Raw genomic sequence first — 21,551 nt, 5'->3', positions numbered from 1 at the left:
TTGCAGAGAGGGCAGTGTGAGAGGGATGTGCAGAGAGGGCAGTGTGAGAGAGATGTGCAGAGAGGGCAGTGTGAGAGAGATGTGCAGAGAGGGCAGTGTGAGAGAGATGTGCAGAGAGGGCAGTGTGAGAGAGATGTGCAGAGAGGGCAGTGTGAGAGATGTGCAGAGAGGGCAGTGTGAGAGAGGATGTGCAGAGAGGGCAGTGTGAGAGGAGATGTGCAGAGAGGGCAGTGTGAGAGAGATGTGCAGAGAGGGCAGTGTGAGAGAGATGTGCAGAGAGGGCAGTGTGAGAGAGATGTGCAGAGAGGGCAGTGTGAGAGAGATGTGCAGAGAGGGCAGTGGGAGAGAGATGTGCAGAGAGGGCAGTGGGAGAGAGATGTGCAGAGAGGGCAGTGGGAGAGAGATGTGCAGAGAGGGCAGTGGAGAGAGATGTGCAGAGAGGGCAGTGTGAGAGAGATGTGCAGAGAGGGCAGTGTGAGAGAGATGTGCAGAGAGGGCAGTGTGAGAGAGATGTGCAGAGAGGGGCAGTGTGAGAGAGATGTGCAGAGAGGGCAGTGTGAGAGAGATGTGCAGAGAGGGCAGTGGGAGAGAGATGTGCAGAGAGGGCAGTGTGAGAGAGATGTGCAGAGAGGGCAGTGGGAGAGAGATGTGCAGAGAGGGCAGTGGGAGAGAGATGTGCAGAGAGGGCAGTGGGAGAGAGATGTGCAGAGAGGGCAGTGGGAGAGAGATGTGCAGAGAGGGCAGTGTGAGAGAGATGTGCAGAGAGGGCAGTGGGAGAGAGATGTGCAGAGAGGGCAGTGTGAGAGGGATGTGCAGAGAGGGCAGTGGGAGAGAGATGTACAGAGACGTGATGAGGCTGAAGACAAGAAGAGACCGCTTATCAGACAAATGAAGGGAAATGTTGAGGGACGGCATAGCCCCTTGTTGGAGGTCAGCAGGTATTTGATCCAGGGGGTCTAAGTTGCTTATGAAAAGACTGAGGGTCTTTTTCATGGGAAGGGGGATATGTGGCAGTTCAGTAGCAAGAGTGGCCTGTAGGGGGCCTCTGAGCACAGTCATTGTGTTTGGTTTAGTTAACCTGTCAGGCCGGCTGCACACGGCCGTGACGGGCTCCGCCGCGCACGGCGCCCCCCCCAGGAGACCCCATACTTACCTGCGGATCCGGCGTCCTCGCACCCGCATGACGCTTCCCCACCCACCTCCGCCGCGTCATGTGACACGCCCACCGCGTCACATGACGCAGCCGGCTGTGTCATATGACACGCCGGCAGTGGGCGGGGAAGCGTTTTTACGCTATGTTCCGCTGTGCTACAGCGGAAGATAGCGTGAACAGACAGCTTCCCTTGACTGCAATGGAAGTCGTCCGCACATACACCCGCGGCAAATAGAGCATGCCGCGGGTGAGGACGGGAGATTTCATGGTGTGGAATTCCGCACCGTGAGCATTGAGTTATTAGGTTCAATAGAACCTAATAGCTGCGGGCAACACGGCGGAAATCCCTTTCGTGGGAAGGAGGCCTAAGGGTGCGGCTACACAGGTTAAATTTCCCCTCCCTCACAAACTCAGTGTTCTTGGAGCCTGGGGAGCTTGGGTCCATGGAGGCCTGTGGGGCCTGAGGTCTATGTAGACCTGGTGCTGGTCTGTGAGGGAGCTGGAAGCACGGAGCGGACAGGGGGTAGTCGGCCCCTCACCTGTTGGGGAGAAGTCACCTTCCTGGAGGGTCTGCTGAAGGGAGCGGTACGTGCTGCTGTGATGGTGTGACGGACAACGGTGTGCAGTGGTATATGACATGCTGGGCTGTATGTAGACTGAATACGCTGCTATGCTGAAATAAACGCTGGAGGAACCCGCATTTGGACTTTACCCTGCTTCTTTGTGTCATTGTGGTGCTGCCACCCCTGGGCAGGGGAAGGTAAGCAGGAGATCCCGGGCAAGTAACCCCAACTTGTCACAAATATATATATATATGGGTATACAGCTTGTTACATGAGAGTATAAGGCCCCTGTCCACGCATAGCATTGCTATGGAGAGCGCCGCCCCCTGTCCACGCATAGCATTGCTATGGAGAGCGCCGCCCCCTGTCCAGGAGCAGAGAATCATTGCTATGGAGAGCGCCGCCCCCTGTCCACGCATAGCATTGCTATGGAGAGCGCCGCCCCCTGTCCAGGCATAGCATTGCTATGGAGAGCGCCGCCCCCTGTCCACGCATAGCATTGCTATGCAGAGCGCCGCCCCCTGTCCACGCATAGCATTGCTATGGAGAGCGCCGCCCCCTGTCCAGGCATAGCATTGCTATGGAGAGCGCCGCCCCCTGTCCACGCATAGCATTGCTATGGAGAGCGCCGCCCCCTGTCCACGCATAGCATTGCTATGGAGAGCGCCGCCCTCTGTCCACGCATAGCATTGCTATGGAGAGCGCCGCCCCCTGTCCACGCATAGCATTGCTATGGAGAGCGCCGCCCTCTGTCCACGCATAGCATTGCTATGGAGAGCGCCGCCCCCTGTCCACGCATAGCATTGCTATGGAGAGCGCCGCCCTCTGTCCACGCATAGCATTGCTATGGAGAGCGCCGCCCCCTGTCCACGCATAGCATTGCTATGGAGAGCGCCGCCCCCTGTCCACGCATAGCATTGCTATGGAGAGCGCCGCCCTCTGTCCACGCATAGCATTGCTATGGAGAGCGCCGTCCCCTGTCCACGCATAGCATTGCTATGGAGAGCGCCGCCCTCTGTCCACGCATAGCATTGCTATGGAGAGCGCCGCCCCCTGTCCAGGAGCAGAGAATCATTGCGATTCTCCACCTGCGGCGGGCAATTCGCAGCGTGCCCTGATTCTCTGCAGCCAGCCTATCTATCAGATAAAGCTGACCGGCAGAGATTCGGCGGCGGCTCCTGGGCGGCGGTGGAGATCTGCCGCGGGACTTTGTAACGCCCGTGGACAGCCGGCCTAGGGGCCTACAGGTCGGTACAACAAGTCAGTATTTTAAAATAAAGAAAGGAGAAAAATAAACGAAGGACACCAGATTTGGGATTTCCGGCCCAAGGTTCCGATTGGTTGTTGATGACATGGAGTCTGCAGGAACTACCCGAGGGGTTCAGCCTCACCAGCAGGGGGGTAATTAAGATCTACCTGTCACTGCCTTAACTTTACTGCAATCAATGACTTCCTGAGGCCCAATGCATATCAGGGATGTGAGGGAGGAAGGGAGGGTGGAAGACACTGAATTCATCTTTCCCAGTATCCTGAGCGGCACGTTGCTTTAGACATTTGGGGACACTTTATCAATATCTCTATATCACAATATCACTTTTGTTATTGATCCCTTAGAGCCGCTGTCAGGAACAGCCCAGCAGGTAGTGACTTTGTGGGTCCATCCACATCTGCGGACTACTAAAACATGGAACATGCACTGGAGCCATACAGCAGTAGGCATGTACTAAGAACACGCGGGGGGGGAGAATCTTAGTAGCGTTTCCATGATAGTGACCTCCTGAGTGTCAGAAGTTCGACACCGTCCTCACCCGCCATGCTGATACAAGAGCTATGGCGGTATTTAGTGGCGCAGCTATAGGGGGGTAAAGATGTCAGACGCACCCGGACAATGGGGGCCAATGAAGTCCAAAGGTCCAGTTGCCACATACTAGGGCACCAGTGTTATCAATGGAACATGCCAGTTGGGGGCTGTGAAGAGATTCTGCATTGAGGACCTCGAGGTTCAGGTTCCTCCTCCAGGGACTTTATTTTCTTCATGGCAACAGACTCACTGAAGGTAAATATTGTATAAGTGGAAACACCCAGAGAGCATGGAGCAGATGAGGCGCCTCTTACCTTTGTCGTCTGGCAATGAGAGACAAACGTCACTTTGGCAAATGGATCGGAAAGACCAGAACTGTCAGCGGCGATCAACCCTCGAGCCTGATACATGTGTACCCGCAGCTGGAAGAGGTGCTTGGCTGGAAGAGAAGGGGCACAAGCTGAGACGCGGGGTACAGGGTCAGCTTAGAGGTGACCCTCCTCCACCCTACGACATAAGGTCCTAATTCCATCATGGATCTGGCAGTCATTCCATACTGTAAAAAACGAACCCCACCATCCCTGAATCTACGGGGTGCTCCCCATTATCAGTAATATAGGGACCCCACAATCCCTGAATCTACGGGGCGCTCCCCATTATCAGTAATACAGGGACTCCACCATCCCTGAATCTACGGGGCGCTCCCCATTATCTGTAAAATAGGGACCCCACCATCCCTGAATCTACGGGGCGCTCCCCATTATCAGTAATACAGGGACTCCACCATCCCTGAATCTACGGGGCGCTCCCCATTATCAGTAATAAACGAACCCCACCATCCCTGAATCTACAGGGCGCTCCCCATTATCTGTAAAATAGGGACCCCACCATCCCTGAATCTAAAGGACGCTCCCCATTATCACCGTAATACAGGGACCCCACCATCCCTGAATCTAAAGGACGCTCCCCATTATCAGTAATACAGGGACCCCACCATCCCTGAATCTAAAGGACGCTCCCCATTATCAGTAATACAGGGACCCCACCATCCCTGAATCTACGGGGCGCTCCCCATTATCAGTAATACAGGGACCCCACCATCCCTGAATCTACGGGCCGCTCCCCATTATCAGTAATACATGGACCCCACCATCCCTGAATCTACGGGGCGCTCCCCATTATCAGTAATAAACGAACCCCACCATCCCTGAATCTACGGGGCGCTCCCCATTATCAGTAATACATGGACCCCACCATCCCTGAATCTACGGGGCGCTCCCCATTATCAGTAATACAGGGACCCCACCATCCCTGAATCTACGGGGTGCTCCCCATTATCAGTAATAAACAGACCCCACCATCCCTGAATCTACGGGCCGCTCCCCATTATCAGTAATACAGGGACCCCACCATCCCTGAATATACGGGCCGCTCCCCATTATCAGTAATAAACGGACCCCACCATCCCTGAATCTACGGGGCGCTCCCCATTATCAGTAATAAACGAACCCCACCATCCCTGAATCTACGGGCCGCTCCCCATTATCAGTAATACAGGGACCCCACCATCCCTGAATCTACGGGGCGCTCCCCATTATCAGTAATACATGGACCCCGCCATCCCTGAATCTACGGGGTGCTCCCCATTATCAGTAATACAGGGACCCCACCATCCCTGAATCTACGGGGCGCTCCCCATTATCAGTAATAAACGGACCCCACCATCCCTGAATCTACGGGGCGCTCCCCATTATCTGTAATACAGGGACCCCACCATCCCTGAATCTACGGGGCGCTCCCCATTATCTGTAATACAGGGACCCCACCATCCCTGAATCTACGGGGCGCTCCCCATTATCAGTAATACAGGGACTCCACCATCCCTGAATCTACGGGGTGCTCCCCATTATCAGTAATAAACGGACCCCACCATCCCTGAATCTACGGGGCGCTCCCCATTATCAGTAATACAGGGACCCCACCATCCCTGAATCTACGGGGCGCTCCCCATTATCAGTAATACAGGGACCCCACCATCCCAGAATCTACGGGGCGCTCCCCATTATCTGTAATACAGGGACCCCACCATCCCTGAATCTACGGGGCGCTCCCCATTATCAGTAATACAGGGACCCCACCATCCCTGAATCTACGGGCCGCTCCCCATTATCAGTAATACAGGGACCCCACCATCCCTGAATCTACGGGGCGCTCCCCATTATCAGTAATACAGGGACCCCACCATCCCTGAATCTACGGGCCGCTCCCCATTATCAGTAATACAGGGACCCCACCATCCCTGAATCTACGGGGCGCTCCCCATTATCAGTAATACAGGGACCCCACCATCCCTGAATCTACGGGGCGCTCCCCGTTATCAGTAATACAGGGACCCCACCATCCCTGAATCTACGGGGTGCTCCCCATTATCAGTAATACAGGGACCCCACCATCCCTGAATCTACGGGGCGCTCCCCATTATCAGTAATAAACGAACCCCACCATGCCTGAATCTACGGGGCGCTCCCCATTATCTGTAAAATAGGGACCCCACCATCCCTGAATCTACGGGGCGCTCCCCATTATCAATAATACATGGAGCCCACCATCCCTGAATCTACGGGCCGCTGCCCATTATCAGTAATAAACGGACCCCACCATCCCTGAATCTACGGGGCGCTCCCCATTATCAGTAATAAACGGACCCCACCATCCCTGAATCTACGGGGCGCTCCCCATTATCAGTAATACAGGGACCCCACCATCCCTGAATCTACGGGGCGCTCCCCATTATCAGTAATACAGGGACCCCACCATCCCTGAATCTACGGGGCACTCCCTATTATCAGTAATACAGGGACCCCACCATCCCTGAATCTACGGGGTGCTCCCCATTATCAGTAATACAGGGACCCCACCATCCCTGAATCTACGGGGCGCTCCCCATTATCAGTAATACAGGGACCCCACCATCCCTGAATCTACGGGGTGCTCCCCATTATCAGTAATATAGGGACCCCACCATCCCTGAATCTACGGGGCGCTCCCCATTATCAGTAATACAGGGACCCCACCATCCCTGAATCTACGGGGCGCTCCCCATTATCAGTAATACATGGACCCCACCATCCCTGAATCTACAGGGCGCTCCCCATTATCAGTAATACAGCGACCCCACCATCCCTGAATCTACGGGGCGCTCCCCATTATCAGTAATACAGGGACCCCACCATCCCTGAATCTACGGGGCGCTCCCCATTATCAGTAATACAGGGACCCCACCATCCCTGAATCTACGGGGTGCTCCCCATTATCAGTAATACAGGGACCCCACCATCCCTGAATCTACGGGGTGCTCCCCATTATCTGTAATACAGGGACCCCACCATCCCTGAATCTACGGGGCGCTCCCCATTATCAGTAATACAGGGACCCCACCATCCCTGAATCTACGGGGTGCTCCCCATTATCAGTAATACATGGAGCCCACCATCCCTGAATCTACGGAGCGCTCCCCATTATCAGTAATACACGGAGCCCACCATCCCTGAATCTACGGGCCGCTCCCCATTATCAGTAATACAGGGACCCCACCATCCCTGAATCTATGGGGCGCTCCCCATTATATGTAATACAGGGACCCCACCATCCCTGAATCTACGGGGCGCTCCCCATTATCAGTAATAAACGAACCCCACCATCCCTGAATCTACGGGGCGCTCCCCATTATCAGTAATACAGGGACCCGACCATCCCTTAATCTACAGGGCGCTCCCCATTATCAGTAATACACGGAGCCCACCATCTCTGAATCTACGGGGCGCTCCCCATTATCAGTAATACAGGGACCCCACCATCCCTGAATCTACAGGGCGCTCCCCATTATCAGTAATACAGGGACCCCACCATCCCTTAATCTACGGGGCGCTCCCCATTATCAGTAATACAGGGACCCCACCATCCCTGAATCTACGGGGTGCTCCCCATTATCAGTAATACAGGGACCCCACCATCCCTTAATCTACGGGGCGCTCCCCATTATCAGTAATACAGGGACCTGACCATCCCTTAATCTACGGGGCGCTCCCCATTATCAGTAATACAGGGACCCCACCATCCCTTAATCTACGGGGCGCTCCCCATTATCAGTAATACAGGGACCCCACCATCCCTGAATCTACAGGGCGCTCCCCATTATCAGTAATACAGGGACCCCACCATCCCTGAATCTACGGGGCGCTCCCCATTATCAGTAATACAGGGACCCCACCATCCCTGAATCTATGGGGCGCTCCCCATTATCAGTAATACAGGGACCCCACCATCCCTGAATCTACAGGGTGCTCCCCATTATCAGTAATACAGGGACCCCACCATCCCTGAATCTACGGGGCGCTCCCTATTATCAGTAATACAGGGACCCCACCATCTCTGAATCTACAGGGCGCTCCCCATTATCAGTAATACAGGGACCCCACCATCCCTGAATCTACGGGGCGCTCCCCATTATCAGTAATAAACGAACCCCACCATCCCTGAATCTAAAGGACGCTCCCCATTATCAGTAATACAGGGACCCCACCATCCCTGAATCTACGGGGCGCTCCCCATTATCAGTAATACAGGGACCCCACCATCCCTGAATCTAAAAGACGCTCCCCATTATCAGTAATACAGGGACCCCACCATCTCTGAATCTACGGGGCGCTCCCCATTATCAGTAATACAGGGACCCCACCATCCCTGAATCTACGGGGCGCTCCCCATTATCAGTAATAAACGAACCCCACCATCCCTGAATCTAAAGGACGCTCCCCATTATCAGTAATACAGGGACCCCACCATCCCTGAATCTACGGGGCGCTCCCCATTATCAGTAATACAGGGACCCCACCATCCCTGAATCTACGGGGCGCTCCCCATTATCAGTAATACAGGGACCCCACCATCCCTGAATCTACGGGGTGCTCCCCATTATCAGTAATATAGGGACCCCACCATCCCTGAATCTACGGGGCGCTCCCCATTATCAGTAATACAGGGACCCCACCATCCCTGAATCTACGGGGTGCTCCCCATTATCAGTAATAAACGGACCCCACCATCCCTGAATCTAAAGGACGCTCCCCATTATCTGTAATACAGGGACCCCACCATCCCTGAATCTACGGGGCGCTCCCCATTCTCAGTAATATAGGGACCCCACCATCCCTGAATCTACGGGGCGCTCCCCATTATCAGTAATACATGCACCTTACCATCCCTGAATCTATGGGGCGCTCCCCATTATCAGTAATACAGGGACCCCACCATCCCTGAATCTATGGGGCGCTCCCCATTATCAGTAATACAGGGACCCCACCATCCCTGAATCTACGGGGCGCTCCCCATTATCAGTAATACATGCACCTTACCATCCCTGAATCTATGGGGCGCTCCCCATTATCAGTAATACAGGGACCCCACCATCCCTGAATCTATGGGGCGCTCCCCATTATCAGTAATACAGGGACCCCACCATCCCTGAATCTACGGGGCGCTCCCCATTCTCAGTAATATAGGGACCCCACCATCCCTGAATCTACGGGGCGCTCCCCATTATCAGTAATACATGCACCTTACCATCCCTGAATCTATGGGGCGCTCCCCATTATCAGTAATACAGGGACCCCACCATCCCTGAATCTATGGGGCGCTCCCCATTATCAGTAATACAGGGACCCCACCATCCCTGAATCTATGGGGCGCTCCCCATTATCAGTAATACAGGGACCCCACCATCCCTGAATCTACGGGGTGCTCCCCATTATATGTAATACAGGGACCCCACCATCCCTGAATCTACGGGGTGCTCCCCATTATCAGTAATACAGGGACCCCGCCATCCATGAATCTACGGGGCACTCCCCATTATCAGTAATACAGGGACCCCACCATCCCTGAATCTACGGGGTGCTCCCCATTATCAGTAATACAGGGACCCCGCCATCCCTGAATCTACGGGGTGCTCCCCATTATCAGTAATACAGGGACCCCACCATCCCTGAATCTACGGGGCGCTCCCCATTATCAGTAATACAGGGACCCCACCATCCCTGAATCTACGGGGCGCTCCCCATTATCAGTAATACAGGGACCTGACCATCCCTTAATCTACGGGGTGCTCCCTATTATCAGTAATAAACGAACCCACCATCCCTGAATCTACGGGGCGCTCCCCATTATCAGTAATACAGGGACCCCACCATCCCTGAATCTACGGGGCGCTCCCCATTATCAGTAATACAGGGACCCCGCCATCCCTGAATCTACGGGGCGCTCCCCATTATCAGTAATACAGGGACCCCACCATCCCTGAATCTACGGGGCGCTCCCCATTATCAGTAATACAGGGACCCCACCATCCCTGAATCTACGGGGCGCTCCCCATTATCAGTAATACATGGAGCCCACCATCCCTGAATCTACGGGCCGCTCCCCATTATCAGTAATATAGGGACCCCACCATCCCTGAATCTACGGGGTGCTCCCCATTATCAGTAATACAGGGACCCCGCCATCCCTGAATCTACGGGGCGCTCCCCATTATCAGTAATATAGGGACCCCACCATCCCTGAATCTACGGGGTGCTCCCTATTATCAGTAATATAGGGACCCCACCATCCCTGAATCTACGGGGTGCTCCCCATTATCAGTAATATAGGGACCCCACCATCCCTGAATCTACGGGGTGCTCCCCATTATCAGTAATATAGGGACCCCACCATCCCTGAATCTACAAGGCGCTCCCCATTATCAGTAAGACAGGGACCCCACCCTCCCTGAATCTACGGGGTGCTCCCCATTATCAGTAATATAGGGACCCCACCATCCCTGAATCTACGGGGTGCTCCCCATTATCAGTAATACAGGGACCCCACCCTCCCTGAATCTACGGGGTGCTCCCCATTATCAGTAATACAGGGACCCCACCATCCCTGAATCTACGGGGTGCTCCCCATTATCAGTAATATAGGGACCCCACCATCCCTGAATCTACGGGGCACTCCCCATTATCAGTAATACAGGGACCCCACCATCCCTGAATCTACGGGGCGCTCCCCATTATCAGTAATATAGGGACCCCACCATCCCTGAATCTACGGGGCACTCCCCATTATCAGTAATACAGGGACCCCACCATCCCTGAATCTACGGGGCGCTCCCCATTATCAGTAATACAGGGACCCCACCATTACTGAATCTACGGGGCGCTCCCCATTATCAGTAATACAGGGACCCCACCATCCCTGAATCTACGGGGCGCTCCCCATTATCAGTAATACAGGGACCCCACCATCCCTGAATCTACGAGGTGCTCCCCATTATCACCGTAATAGGCCCCTGAATTAGAATAGTAATACAATGTGTATTTGGACTCGACATGGTCTTATTATAAAGCCTTTAGAAGCAATGATTGTGAAAGTGGAATCGAGTGAGAGATCCTTTGTTATACTTGTCCAAGTACATCTAAAATGGTTCAACTTTTTGGTTCCGTGTAAAATTAAATTTAGAAGCCATTTTTTACCTTTAGATGAGTGGGCTGTGCTGGGAGATTTGCGCAGGGACATAACTATACGGGGTGTGGAGATCGTGCAAAACTCCCTTTGTCACATTTGGGGACATTAGTATCATTAATAACACAGGGGAAGGCGGGGTCCTGGTAGAGAACATGCACTGTGGCCCTAGAGCTGCAGCTTACGCCTCTGGGGTACAACGTGTTACAATCAGCAACCATTCTTCTACTTGTTTGTCGTCTCCTGTCTTCTAGCTTGTTGTTGGAGCAGTTGCTATATAACTGTCTGACAGCTGATCTAATCGAGTTGGTCAGCTGACCACATGCTCAGATTCGTTTGGCGCTCCTGATTGGCGTTTAAATATTCCTGGCTTCTGCAACGTGTTGCTGGTTATAATGAAAGTTACATGCATTTATATCCAGTATTCCTTGCCTGATTCTGGTATCTTGTTCCTAGATCAATTTGCTTCATGTCAGTGCAGTCTTGTTATAGTTTTGTTTGATGGCCTATTGTCAGGATGAGTCATCATCAGTAGATTGGAGGAGGTCCTTGGCCCGGGGCCCTTGCTGATCAATTGTTTGCCGGACTGGCATGCTTGTGTACTGAACTGAATTATGCAGGGGGTACACAGCTACGTTCCTATGGTGTGACAACATCATTCATTTCAATGGGAACTTGATTTGCAATACCAAGCCTGACCACTATAGTAAGAATGGAGCTGTCTGCTTGCTGCAGAATTCAGTTCAGTACATAAGTGCACCAACCCGACAAACAGCTGATCAGCAAAAGGATCCAGGCAATGGACCTCCTCCGATCTACTACTGATGACTTATTCTAAGGATAGGCCATCAATAGTTTACAACCGGACATCTCCTTTATGGTCCTGCTAGAGATGAGAGAGACAAGCAGCTGTCAGACACTGACACATTTTGGCAACTGACCCGGACAGTAAACTGTAATCAGATGAATGTTTGGCCAGATGTTGAGCGGCTGCGGACTTAATAGTGGAAGAGTCATGCAGACGTCTTGTGGAGCCTCATAAGGTTTAACTAATGCAGAAAGCGGTTAGCGAGAGTGTAATTACCTCTGCGACCCGGCATGTATTGTGAAGCTGGCGGGGTCTGACAGCCTCTGATACATGTCTTTAATTTGGAGCATGCAGGAGGATTATCCTGATATAGTGCTTAGACAATAGTAACTCTTCATTGTTTCTTGCTGCTTTTTGCAGTTCTCAGTAGAAATCAATAGTTTAAGGTTGTGGAGGCTCCAGGGCTCCATCCCATTTCAGGACCTTGGACTGCGCCTAACACCTTATGAAAGAAGGGGTTAAAGGGAGAAGGCCAGGGGCACCTCAGAGCCGCCCTCAGGAGTAGTCCAAAGCCAAATCTGTGCGTGACACAGCGGGTCCACAGCCGCTGCCTAACAGTCTTAATGAATCTAGGGGGTCTGGCCAAAAGCCTGAAGTTTCTTTTTCTACAGTCTGGGGTCTAAATAAATCTGGTCTGGGGTCTGTGCCGCAAACAGTGAGCGGCCAGTCTAATGTCCGTGTTGGGTCTTGCAGAACACAAGACGAGCCGTTCTTCACATGAGGTGATTGATAATCAAGGAACATAGAAGACTCTTACTCTTATAGACAAGATTGCCTGGTGGGGGTGGTCCGTGATGCCCACTTGAACCTTGCGGATGTTCAATCTCATACCCTGTTGGCAAGTTTTCAAAGATGGCGTGTGAGTACTTGCTGGAGCCCAGCCATAAGAAAACGTCCACTTTGGCCTGAACGCTCCATCCAGGAGCTCTCTTGCCCGGAAGCTGTGGACAGAAGATATAATGAATGAGCTGTATCATTCTTCACCTACGGAGGGGATGCGACCAGCAGAACATGTCCTATTCTAAAACACCCATTGTGCCCCACCCTCACTGGTGGCATGGATTGTTCCAACGGAAATATCCATATCATTCCTCCACCCTGATGTCTTAAGATATCAAATTGTTTATCGCTGGTTGTGCGTAAACGGGTCTACAGAGAGACAGATCTAAGGACAGGCGGACGCCATACATACCGTATGTAGATCACAGCTGACAACTGCGAGAAGATTCTAACAAAACCGTGGATGAAGCTCGATAACTCTTACCTTTATCCCGCCAACTAAAGGAGCTCTGCCAACATACAAAAACCCCCTTCAGAATGCGGACCCCCAAATGCACATCTGAGCACCCTACATCCTGCTTTCAGCATCCCCGGCAAACAGCCGGTTCACCCGGGGAACATGTGACCGCTTCTGCCTCTCTCCTGCCCTGGAATGTACTATTGGGGATAGAGATTCACATGAGCAGCCGTTCTGTAAGACCGGGGCGGCACAGAATCCGCCTCAACAAAGCCGCTCAGGACTTCACAGATAGAAAACATCCCACCCCATGACGGTCATTAACAGTCCTGCCTTTGTAACACAACCCTGTAATATAGGACATGCCCCCAAACTGTCACATATAATTCATATGACCCCTCATCACACAACAAAATGAATGCAGACCCCAAAGCAAGCACAGACCCCAGGCCAACTCTGCAGATACGCCACACTCCTCGTTCTTGCATCCTATAGTCCTTTACTCCGAGGCATCGCCATAGACAACATCCTGATACCAGTCACCACACAAGGACGTTCTCGCAGGAGCGCCCGGAAGGAAAAAGGAGAGTGCTGTATAGAAAGGAAGGAAGAAGGAGAGTGCGGTATAAAGAGGAAGGAAGAAGGAGAGTGCAGTATAAAGAGGAAGAAAGAAGGAGAGCGCGGTATAAAGAGGAAGAAAGGAGAGGGCAGTATAAAGAGGAAGGAAGAAGGAGAGCGCAGTATAAAGAGGTAGGAAGAAGGAGAGCGCAGTATAAAGAGGTAGGAAGAAGGAGAGTGCAGTATAAAGAGGAAGAAAGAAGGAGAGCGCGGTATAAAGAGGAAGAAAGGAGAGGGCAGTATAAAGAGGAAGGAAGAAGGAAAGCATAGTATAAAGAGGAACGAAGAAGGAGAGCACAGTATAAAGAGGAAGAAAGGAGAGTGCGGTATAAAGAGGAAGGAAGAAGGAGAGTGCAGTATAAAGAGGAAGGAAGAAGGAGAGTGCAGTATAAAGAGGAAGAAAGGAGAGTGCGGTATAAAGAGGAAGGAAGAAGGAGAGCGCGGTATAAAGAGGAAGAAAGGAGAGGGCAGTATAAAGAGGAAGGAAGAAGGAAAGCATAGTATAAAGAGGAACGAAGAAGGAGAGCACAGTATAAAGAGGAAGAAAGGAGAGTGCGGTATAAAGAGGAAGGAAGAAGGAGAGTGCGGTATAAAGAGGAAGAAAGGAGAGCGCAGTATAAAGAGGAAGGAAGAAGGAGAGCACAGTATAAAGAGGAAGGGAGAAGGAGAGCACAATATAAAGAGGAAGGAAGAAGGAGAGCACAGTATAAAGAGGAAGGGAGAAGGAGAGCACAGTATAAAGAGGAAGGGAGAAGGAGAGCGCAGTATAAAGAGGATGGGAGAAGGAGAGCACAAAATAAAAGAGGAAGGAAGAAGGAGAGCACAATATAAAGAGGAAGGAGGAAGGGGAGCACAATATAAAGAGGAAGGAAGAAGGAGAGCACAATATAAAGAGGAAGGGAGAAGGAGAGCACAATATAAAGAGGAAGGAAGAAGGAGAGCACAATATAAAAAGGAAGAAGGAGAGTGCGGTATAAAGAGGAAGGAAGAAGGAAAGCGTAGTATAAAGAGGAACGAAGAAGGAGAGTGCGGTATAAAGAGGAAGGAAGAAGGAGAGTGCGGTATAAAGAGGAAGGAAGAAGGAGAGCACAGTATAAATAGAAAGGAAGAAGGATAGCGCTGTGTAGTAGAAAGAGGAAGGAAGAAGGAAAGCGTAGTATAAAGAGGAAGGAAAAAGGAGAGTGCGGTATAAAGAGGAAGGATAGCGCTGTGCAGTATAAAGAGGAAGGAAGGAGAGCGCAGTATAAAGAGGAAGGAAGAAGGATAGCACTGTGTAGTAGAAAGAGGAAGGAAGAAGGAAAGCGTAGTATAAAGAGGAAGGAAGAAGGAGAGTGCGGTATAAAGAGGAAGGAAGAAGGAGAGCGCAGTATAAAGAGGTAGGAAGAAGGAGAGCGCAGTATAAAGAGGTAGGAAGAAGGAGAGCGCAGTATAAAGAGGTAGGAAGAAGGAGAGCGCAGTATAAAGAGGTAGGAAGAAGGAGAGCGCAGTATAAAGAGGTAGGAAGAAGGAGAGCGCAGTATAAAGAGGTAGGAAGAAGGAGAGCGCAGTATAAAGAGGTAGGAAGAAGGAGAGCGCAGTATAAAGAGGTAGGAAGAAGGAGAGCATAGGAGACCATGGTATAAAGAGGAAGGAAGAACAACAGTGTGGTATAAAAAAGAAGGAAAGAGGAGAGAGTGGTATAAAGAGGAAGGAGGAAGAAGAGCGTGGTATAAAGAGGAAGGAAGAAGGAGAGCGCAGTATAAAGAGAAAGGAAGAAGGAGAGCACAGTATAAAGAGGTAGGAAGAAGGAGAGCACAGTATAAAGAGGTAGGAAGAAGGAGAGCGCAGTATAAAGAGGTAGGAAGAAGGAGAGCGCAGTATAAAGAGGTAGGAAGAAGGAGAGCGCAGTATAAAGAGGTAGGAAGAAGGAGAGCGCAGTATAAAGAGGTAGGAAGAAGGAGAGCGCAGTATAAATAGGAAGGAAAGTGCGGTATAAAGGAAAGAAGATGGAGAGTGCAGTCAAAAAACAGGAAGGAAGATGGAGAGTTCAGTATAAAGAGGAAGGAAGAAGGAGAATGCGGTATAAAGTGGAAGTAAGGAGAGTGCAGTATAAAGAGAAAGAAAGGAGGAGAGGGCAGTACAAAGAGGAAGGAGAGGGCAGTATAAAAAGGAAGGAAGAAATGCAGTATAAAGAGGAAGGAGAAAGGAGAGGGCAGTGTAAAGAGGGGTGAAGAGGGCGGTATAAAGAAGAAAGAAAGAGAGCGCAGTACAAAGAGAAAGGAGAGCGCAGTATAAGGAGGAAGGTGAGCACAGTGTAGTATAAAGAGGATGGAAGAAGATTGCAGTATAAAGAGGAAAGAAGAAGGAGAGCGCAGTATAAAGAAAAGGAAAGTGTGGTATAAAAAGAAAAGAAGGAGAGTGCAGTATAAATAGAAAGAAAGAAGGAGAGCACAGTATAAAGAGGAAGGAAGAAGGAGAGCACAGTATAAAGAGGAAAGAAGAAGGAGAGCACAGTATAAATAGAAAGAAAGAAGGAGAGCACAGTATAAATAGAAAGAAAGAAGGAGAGCACAGTATAAAGGGGAAGGAAGAAGGAGAGCGCAGTATAAAGAGGAAAGAAGAAGGAGAGCGCAGTATAAAGAAAAGGAAAGTGTGGTATAAAAAGAAAAGAAGGAGAGTGCAGTATAAATAGAAAGGAAGAAGGAGAGCGCAGTATAAAGAGGAAGGAAGAAGTAGAGCATGGTATAAAGAGGAAGAAAGAAGGAGAGCACAGTATAAAGAGGAAGGAGGAAGGGGAGTAAGTATAAAGAGAAAGGTAGAAGGAGAGCGCGGTATAAAGAGGAAGGAAGAAGGAGAGCACAGTATAAATAGAAAGAAAGAAGGAGAGCACAGTATAAAGAGGAAGGAGGAAGGGGAGTAAGTATAAAGAGAAAGGTAGAAGGAGAGCGCGGTATAAAGATGAAGGAGGAAGAGGAAGGAGATGGCTGTATAAAGATGAAAGAAAAAGAGTGCAGTACCAAGAGGAAGGAAAGCATAGTATAAAGAGGAAGGAGGAACGAGAGCGGAGTCTGAAGAAGAAGAAGGAAGGAGAGCACAGTGTAGTATAAAGAGGAAAGAAGAAGGAGAGCGCAGTATAAAGAGGAAGTAAGAAGGAGAGCGCAGTATAAAGAGGAAGGAAGAAGGAGAGCGCAGTATAAAGAGGTAGCAATAAGGAGAGCGCAGTATAAAGAGAAAGCAAAGCGCGGTATAGAGGAAAGAAGAAGGAATGTGCAGTAAAAAAAAGGAAGGAAGAAGCAAAGGGCAGTATAAAGAGGAAGAAAGAAGGAGAGCGCTGTATAAAGAGGAAGGAAAATGGAGAGCTCGGTATAAAGAGGAAAGAAGACAGAGAGCGCGGTATAAAGAGGAAGGAAGGAGAGCGCAGTATAAAGTGGAAGGAAGGAGAGCGCAGTATAAAGTGGAAGGATGAAGTAGCATTTGGTATAAAGATGAAGGAGGAAGGAGAGCATGATATAAAGAGGAAGGAAGGAGAGCACAGTAGAAAGAGGAAGGAGAAAGGAGAGGGCAGTATAAAAAGGAAGGAAGGAGAGCGCAGTATAAAGAGGAAGGAGGAAGGAGAGCGCAGTATAAAGAGGAAGGAGGAAGGAGAGCGCAGTATAAAGAGGAAGTAGAGGGCAGTATAAAGAGGAAGTAGAGGGCAGTATAAAGAGGAAGGAGAGGGCAGTATAAGAATAAAGGAAGGAGAGCGCAGTACAAAGAGGAAGGGGGAAGAAGAGGGCAGTATAAAGGAGGAAGGAGAGCGCGGTGTTGTATAAAAAGGAAGAAAGACGGAGAGCGCAGTATAAAGAGGAAGGAAGGAAGGAGATCGCAGTGTAGTTTAAAGAGGAAAGAAGAAGGAGAGTGCAGTAAAAAAAGGAAAGAAAGAAGCAGAGGGCAGCATAAAGAGGCAGGAAGAAGGAGAGCGCAGTATAAAGAGACTAGCATCTGGAAGATTCACCTGACAGTGTTGGTAAGAGAGTGAATAGGGGGAGATAGATACGAGAGAGAGCTAACACACATTAAAGGGCTTGTCTCACAGAAAGCAGACAGTGCTGCGCATTCCACAATTGCATGGATTGGTATTGCGGGCTCATTCATTTCAAGAGGACTCAGCGTGCAGTACCAACGCAGACCACTGCACAATGTATAGCGCTGTCTGCTTCCTGCTGAAAGCACCAGGCCACTAATCTGGGAGAACAGTTGATTCCTGAGGTGGTGGACCCCTGTCTATTTTTAGAGTAGGAGAACCTTTTTAAGGAAATGACTTTATGCATTGGAGTGTCGGGTTCATTAGATTATGTGGTTACGGCAGTATGATAGATGACAATGTGGGTAATGAAGAGTCGCTCTTCCTTTTACGTCTCCTTCTCTAATCACCCATGTTTATCTCCTCTTCATTAAGAAGGAGGCTGATGGGAGTGCCACCCGCTCCGGCTTTCTTTCAATCCACATGGTGGAAATTAATCAGCGCCATGACTAATAATGTGCTTAACCGAAAGGCGAAGTCATTCATCGCAGGGGCGTCCGGATGGAGGCACTTACTTTGAAGAAGAGGGTCTTGATCTTCCCGCAGTGGTGACCTTTCTCTTCCAGTACCGGGGAGTAGAGAACGTCTCTGGCCGGGATGCGGGCATACGCAACGCGCTTATTGTTGCTGAGGAGCCATAGAAATACATCCGGAACCGTTTGTTGTGGCTGCAAAACAATTAGTGCGGCAATCAGTTCAGAAGTTTTTACTTCTAGCTTGCTTCCGTCCGCCATCTTTTGGAAGCTACAGTCTGCGGCGGCTCGGATATCAAGGTGTGACCGGATACCACGGAAAGGCCCAATGTCCACGGGCGGATTTAAATTGTGGAATCTGCATGGGGCACCCACGTGGACGATGCATAGTTCAAGCCACCAATAGGGAAACATGAATTAAAGCATGCGGATTTGAGTTGCGGATCTTTGGGCGCAGCATGCTGCATTTGATTGTGGTTCCCGCAAGGACGGCTTCCATTGAAGGGAATGGAAGTTGTGCAATCCACAGCCAGTCCACAATTGACATTGCGAACGAGCCGTGGATTCCGTGGGAAAGCAGGAGTTCGATTAAAAACAAACTCTACTTGTTGATGCTTCAGCGCAAATCTGCAGTAAAGAAAGAAGTAGACCCGGACAGCTACGCAGGGTCCTCGGCCGCGGGCAGGGTCAGCTTTCGCTTCGGGCTCCCACATGTGGAATCTGACCCGCCCGTGGACATGGGGCCTAAGGCCGCTCTCATACAGGACATTTCCTATAGTGTTAGCTTAACATTTCACTGATTTCAATATGGCTTCCCAGATGAGCGTTTGAGTGCGGCGTTTAGAACAATGTGATTTTTTTAACGCTGTCTGCACTATTTTAGTGCGTTTCAGAGATTTTTATCGCACCTCATCATCCATTTCAATGATGGACTGTTAGAATACGCTGTATAACGCCATGTTTAAAGCGCAGTGTTTTACAGACGCCTGCTGAGAGCAGCCTTAGGCTACATTCACACCAGCAAATTTCTTGCTTTGTGAGATGCACAAAACCCGTTCTGAAGCAGACCCCAATGTTTTTTTATGGCTCTGTTTACATGGGCGGTTTTTCTCTCGCAACTATGCCAGACCACAGCTTGTTCTATTGTTCCACGACTCCGTAGAAATCTCGCTCATTGTTTCCAATAGGTGCGACATCCGTCTGAGCTTCTCGCCCGTGTAAATGTACCGATATAAAGATGACTGAAAGTTGTGAGCAGCAGACTGGACTGAGCAGGCGAGACACCCAGGAGAGGCCGCAGAATGTCGCAAGTGTGTGCGTGGGGGCCGCAGGTGCCGCAAACACATCAGCCGAGCTCTGTCTGCTCTGCTCATCATAAGTACCATAGAAAACAATGAACACCAACTCCAGTGGCTTGTGGGAGCATGATAGACCGGACAGTCACACATCACATCATCTGCAAGAGAAGAGTCAGTGACAACTGCAGAACACACAGAGCTAAGAAGATCTGCAGTTGTCACCCTAGGCTCACTCTGAATGTGAGGGGCCAACCACACTGCCAAATTTTGTTTCCATTTTGGTACAGAATACGTAGATAGTCCTGGCCTGAACACAAGCTTCATAGGTCCTCATGTATCAGTAGTGAAAAGGACACCAGCAACACGCAGAGCTAGAGAAGAAACAGTCAGGAAGTAGCAGGAGAGAGGAAGTGTCTCCCTTTTTGGGTTGTTTTCTTGTCATCTCTCTGGCACTCCTGTTGTCACTTTCATCTACACTAAAGCAGGTGAAACAATGTCCCCATTTCTTCTTACTGGAAGGTGAAGCTGGAGGTGATTGGAGGCAACTGCAGGTAACTAGAGGTGATGAAAGCTGGAGGTAACTAGAGGTGACTGGAGGCAATTGGAGATGACAGGAGCTGGAGTGTGACTAGAGGTGACTGGGGCTGGAGTGTGACTAAGGGTGACTGGGGCTGGAGGTTACTGGAGGCGACTGGAGACAACTGAAGGTGATTGGAGGTGACTGGAAGCAACTGGAGGTGACTGGAGGCAACTAGAGGCAACTAAGGGTGATTGGAGGTGACTGAAAGAGACTGTAGGTGGCTGGAGGTGGCTGGAGGTGGTTGGAGGTGGTTGGAGGTGGCTGGAAGCGACTGGAGATGGCTGGAGATGACTGAAGGTGATTGGAGGTGACAGAGCTGGAAGTGACTGGACGTGATTGGAGCTGGAGGTGACTGAAGGTGACTGGCAGCAACTGGCAGCAACTGGAGGTGACTGGAGGCAAATAGAAGCAAATAGAGGTGGCTAGTAGAAACTAGAAGTGACTGGAGGTGAGTGGAAGCAACTGTAGGTGACTAAAGGTGACTGTAGGCGACTGGAGGACACTGGAGGTAGCTGGAAGCAAATGGAAGTGACTGGAGGTGACTAAGCAACTGGAGGTGACTGGCAGTGACTGAAGGGGACTGGAAGCGACTGGAGGTGACTGGAGGCGATTGGAGCTGTAGGTGACTGGAGGCAATTGGAGGTGACCGGAGCTGGAGGTGATTGGAGGCAAATGCAGGTGACTGGAGCAGGAGGTAACTAGGGGTGACTGGAGCAGGAGGTAACTAGGGGTGGCGGGAGCAGGAGGTAACTAGAGGTGGCGGGAGCAGGAGGTAACTAGAGGTGGCGGGAGCAGGAGGTAACTAGAGGTGGCGGGAGCAGGAGGTAACTAGAGGTGGCGGGAGCAGGAGGTAACTAGAGGTGGCGGGAGCAGGAGGTAACTAGAGGTGGCGGGAGCAGGAGGTAACTAGAGGTGGCGGGAGCAGGAGGTAACTAGAGGTGGCGGGAGCAGGAGGTAACTAGAGGTGGCGGGAGCAGGAGGTAACTAGAGGTTGCGGGAGCAAGAGGTAACTAGAGGTGGCGGGAGCAGGAGGTAACTAGAGGTGGCGGGAGCAGGAGGTAACTAGAGGTGGCGGGAGCAGGAGGTAACTAGAGGTGGCGGGAGCAGGAGGTAACTAGAGGTGGCGGGAGCAGGAGGTAACTAGAGGTGGCGGGAGCAGGAGGTAACTAGAGGTGGCGGGAGCAGGAGGTAACTAGAGGTGGCGGGAGCAGGAGGTAACTAGAGGTGGCGGGAGCAGGAGGTAACTAGAGGTGGCGGGAGCAGGAGGTAACTAGAGGTGGCGGGAGCAGGAGGTAACTAGAGGTGGCGGGAGCAGGAGGTAACTAGAGGTGGCGGGAGCAGGAGGTAACTAGAGGTGGCGG

The 21,551-nt window shown here is 51.0% G+C and overlaps 1 protein-coding gene across 5 annotated transcripts in view; it reads right to left on the bottom strand.

The window, feature by feature from the left end:
- Nucleotides 1–21,551, bottom strand: part of FER1L6 (fer-1 like family member 6) — a 274,935-nt gene that overhangs the window by 165,777 nt on the left and 87,607 nt on the right. For all 5 annotated transcript variants that reach the window (XM_066578811.1, XM_066578813.1, XM_066578810.1 and 2 more), the window contains 3 exons: nt 18,355–18,507; nt 12,700–12,883; nt 3,832–3,956 (listed from right to left, as the gene is read on the bottom strand). In XM_066578811.1, coding sequence (XP_066434908.1) covers nt 3,832–3,956; nt 12,700–12,883; nt 18,355–18,507 — 462 coding nt within the window. The remainder of the gene's footprint in view (nt 1–3,831; nt 3,957–12,699; nt 12,884–18,354; nt 18,508–21,551) is intronic.

The sequence above is a fragment of the Eleutherodactylus coqui genome, chromosome 9, assembly GCF_035609145.1.
Source record: "Eleutherodactylus coqui strain aEleCoq1 chromosome 9, aEleCoq1.hap1, whole genome shotgun sequence".
Lineage (NCBI taxonomy): Eukaryota > Metazoa > Chordata > Amphibia > Anura > Eleutherodactylidae > Eleutherodactylus > Eleutherodactylus coqui.
The sequence above is the reverse complement of the archived record's forward strand: the minus strand, read 5'-3'. Positions and strand labels throughout refer to the sequence as shown.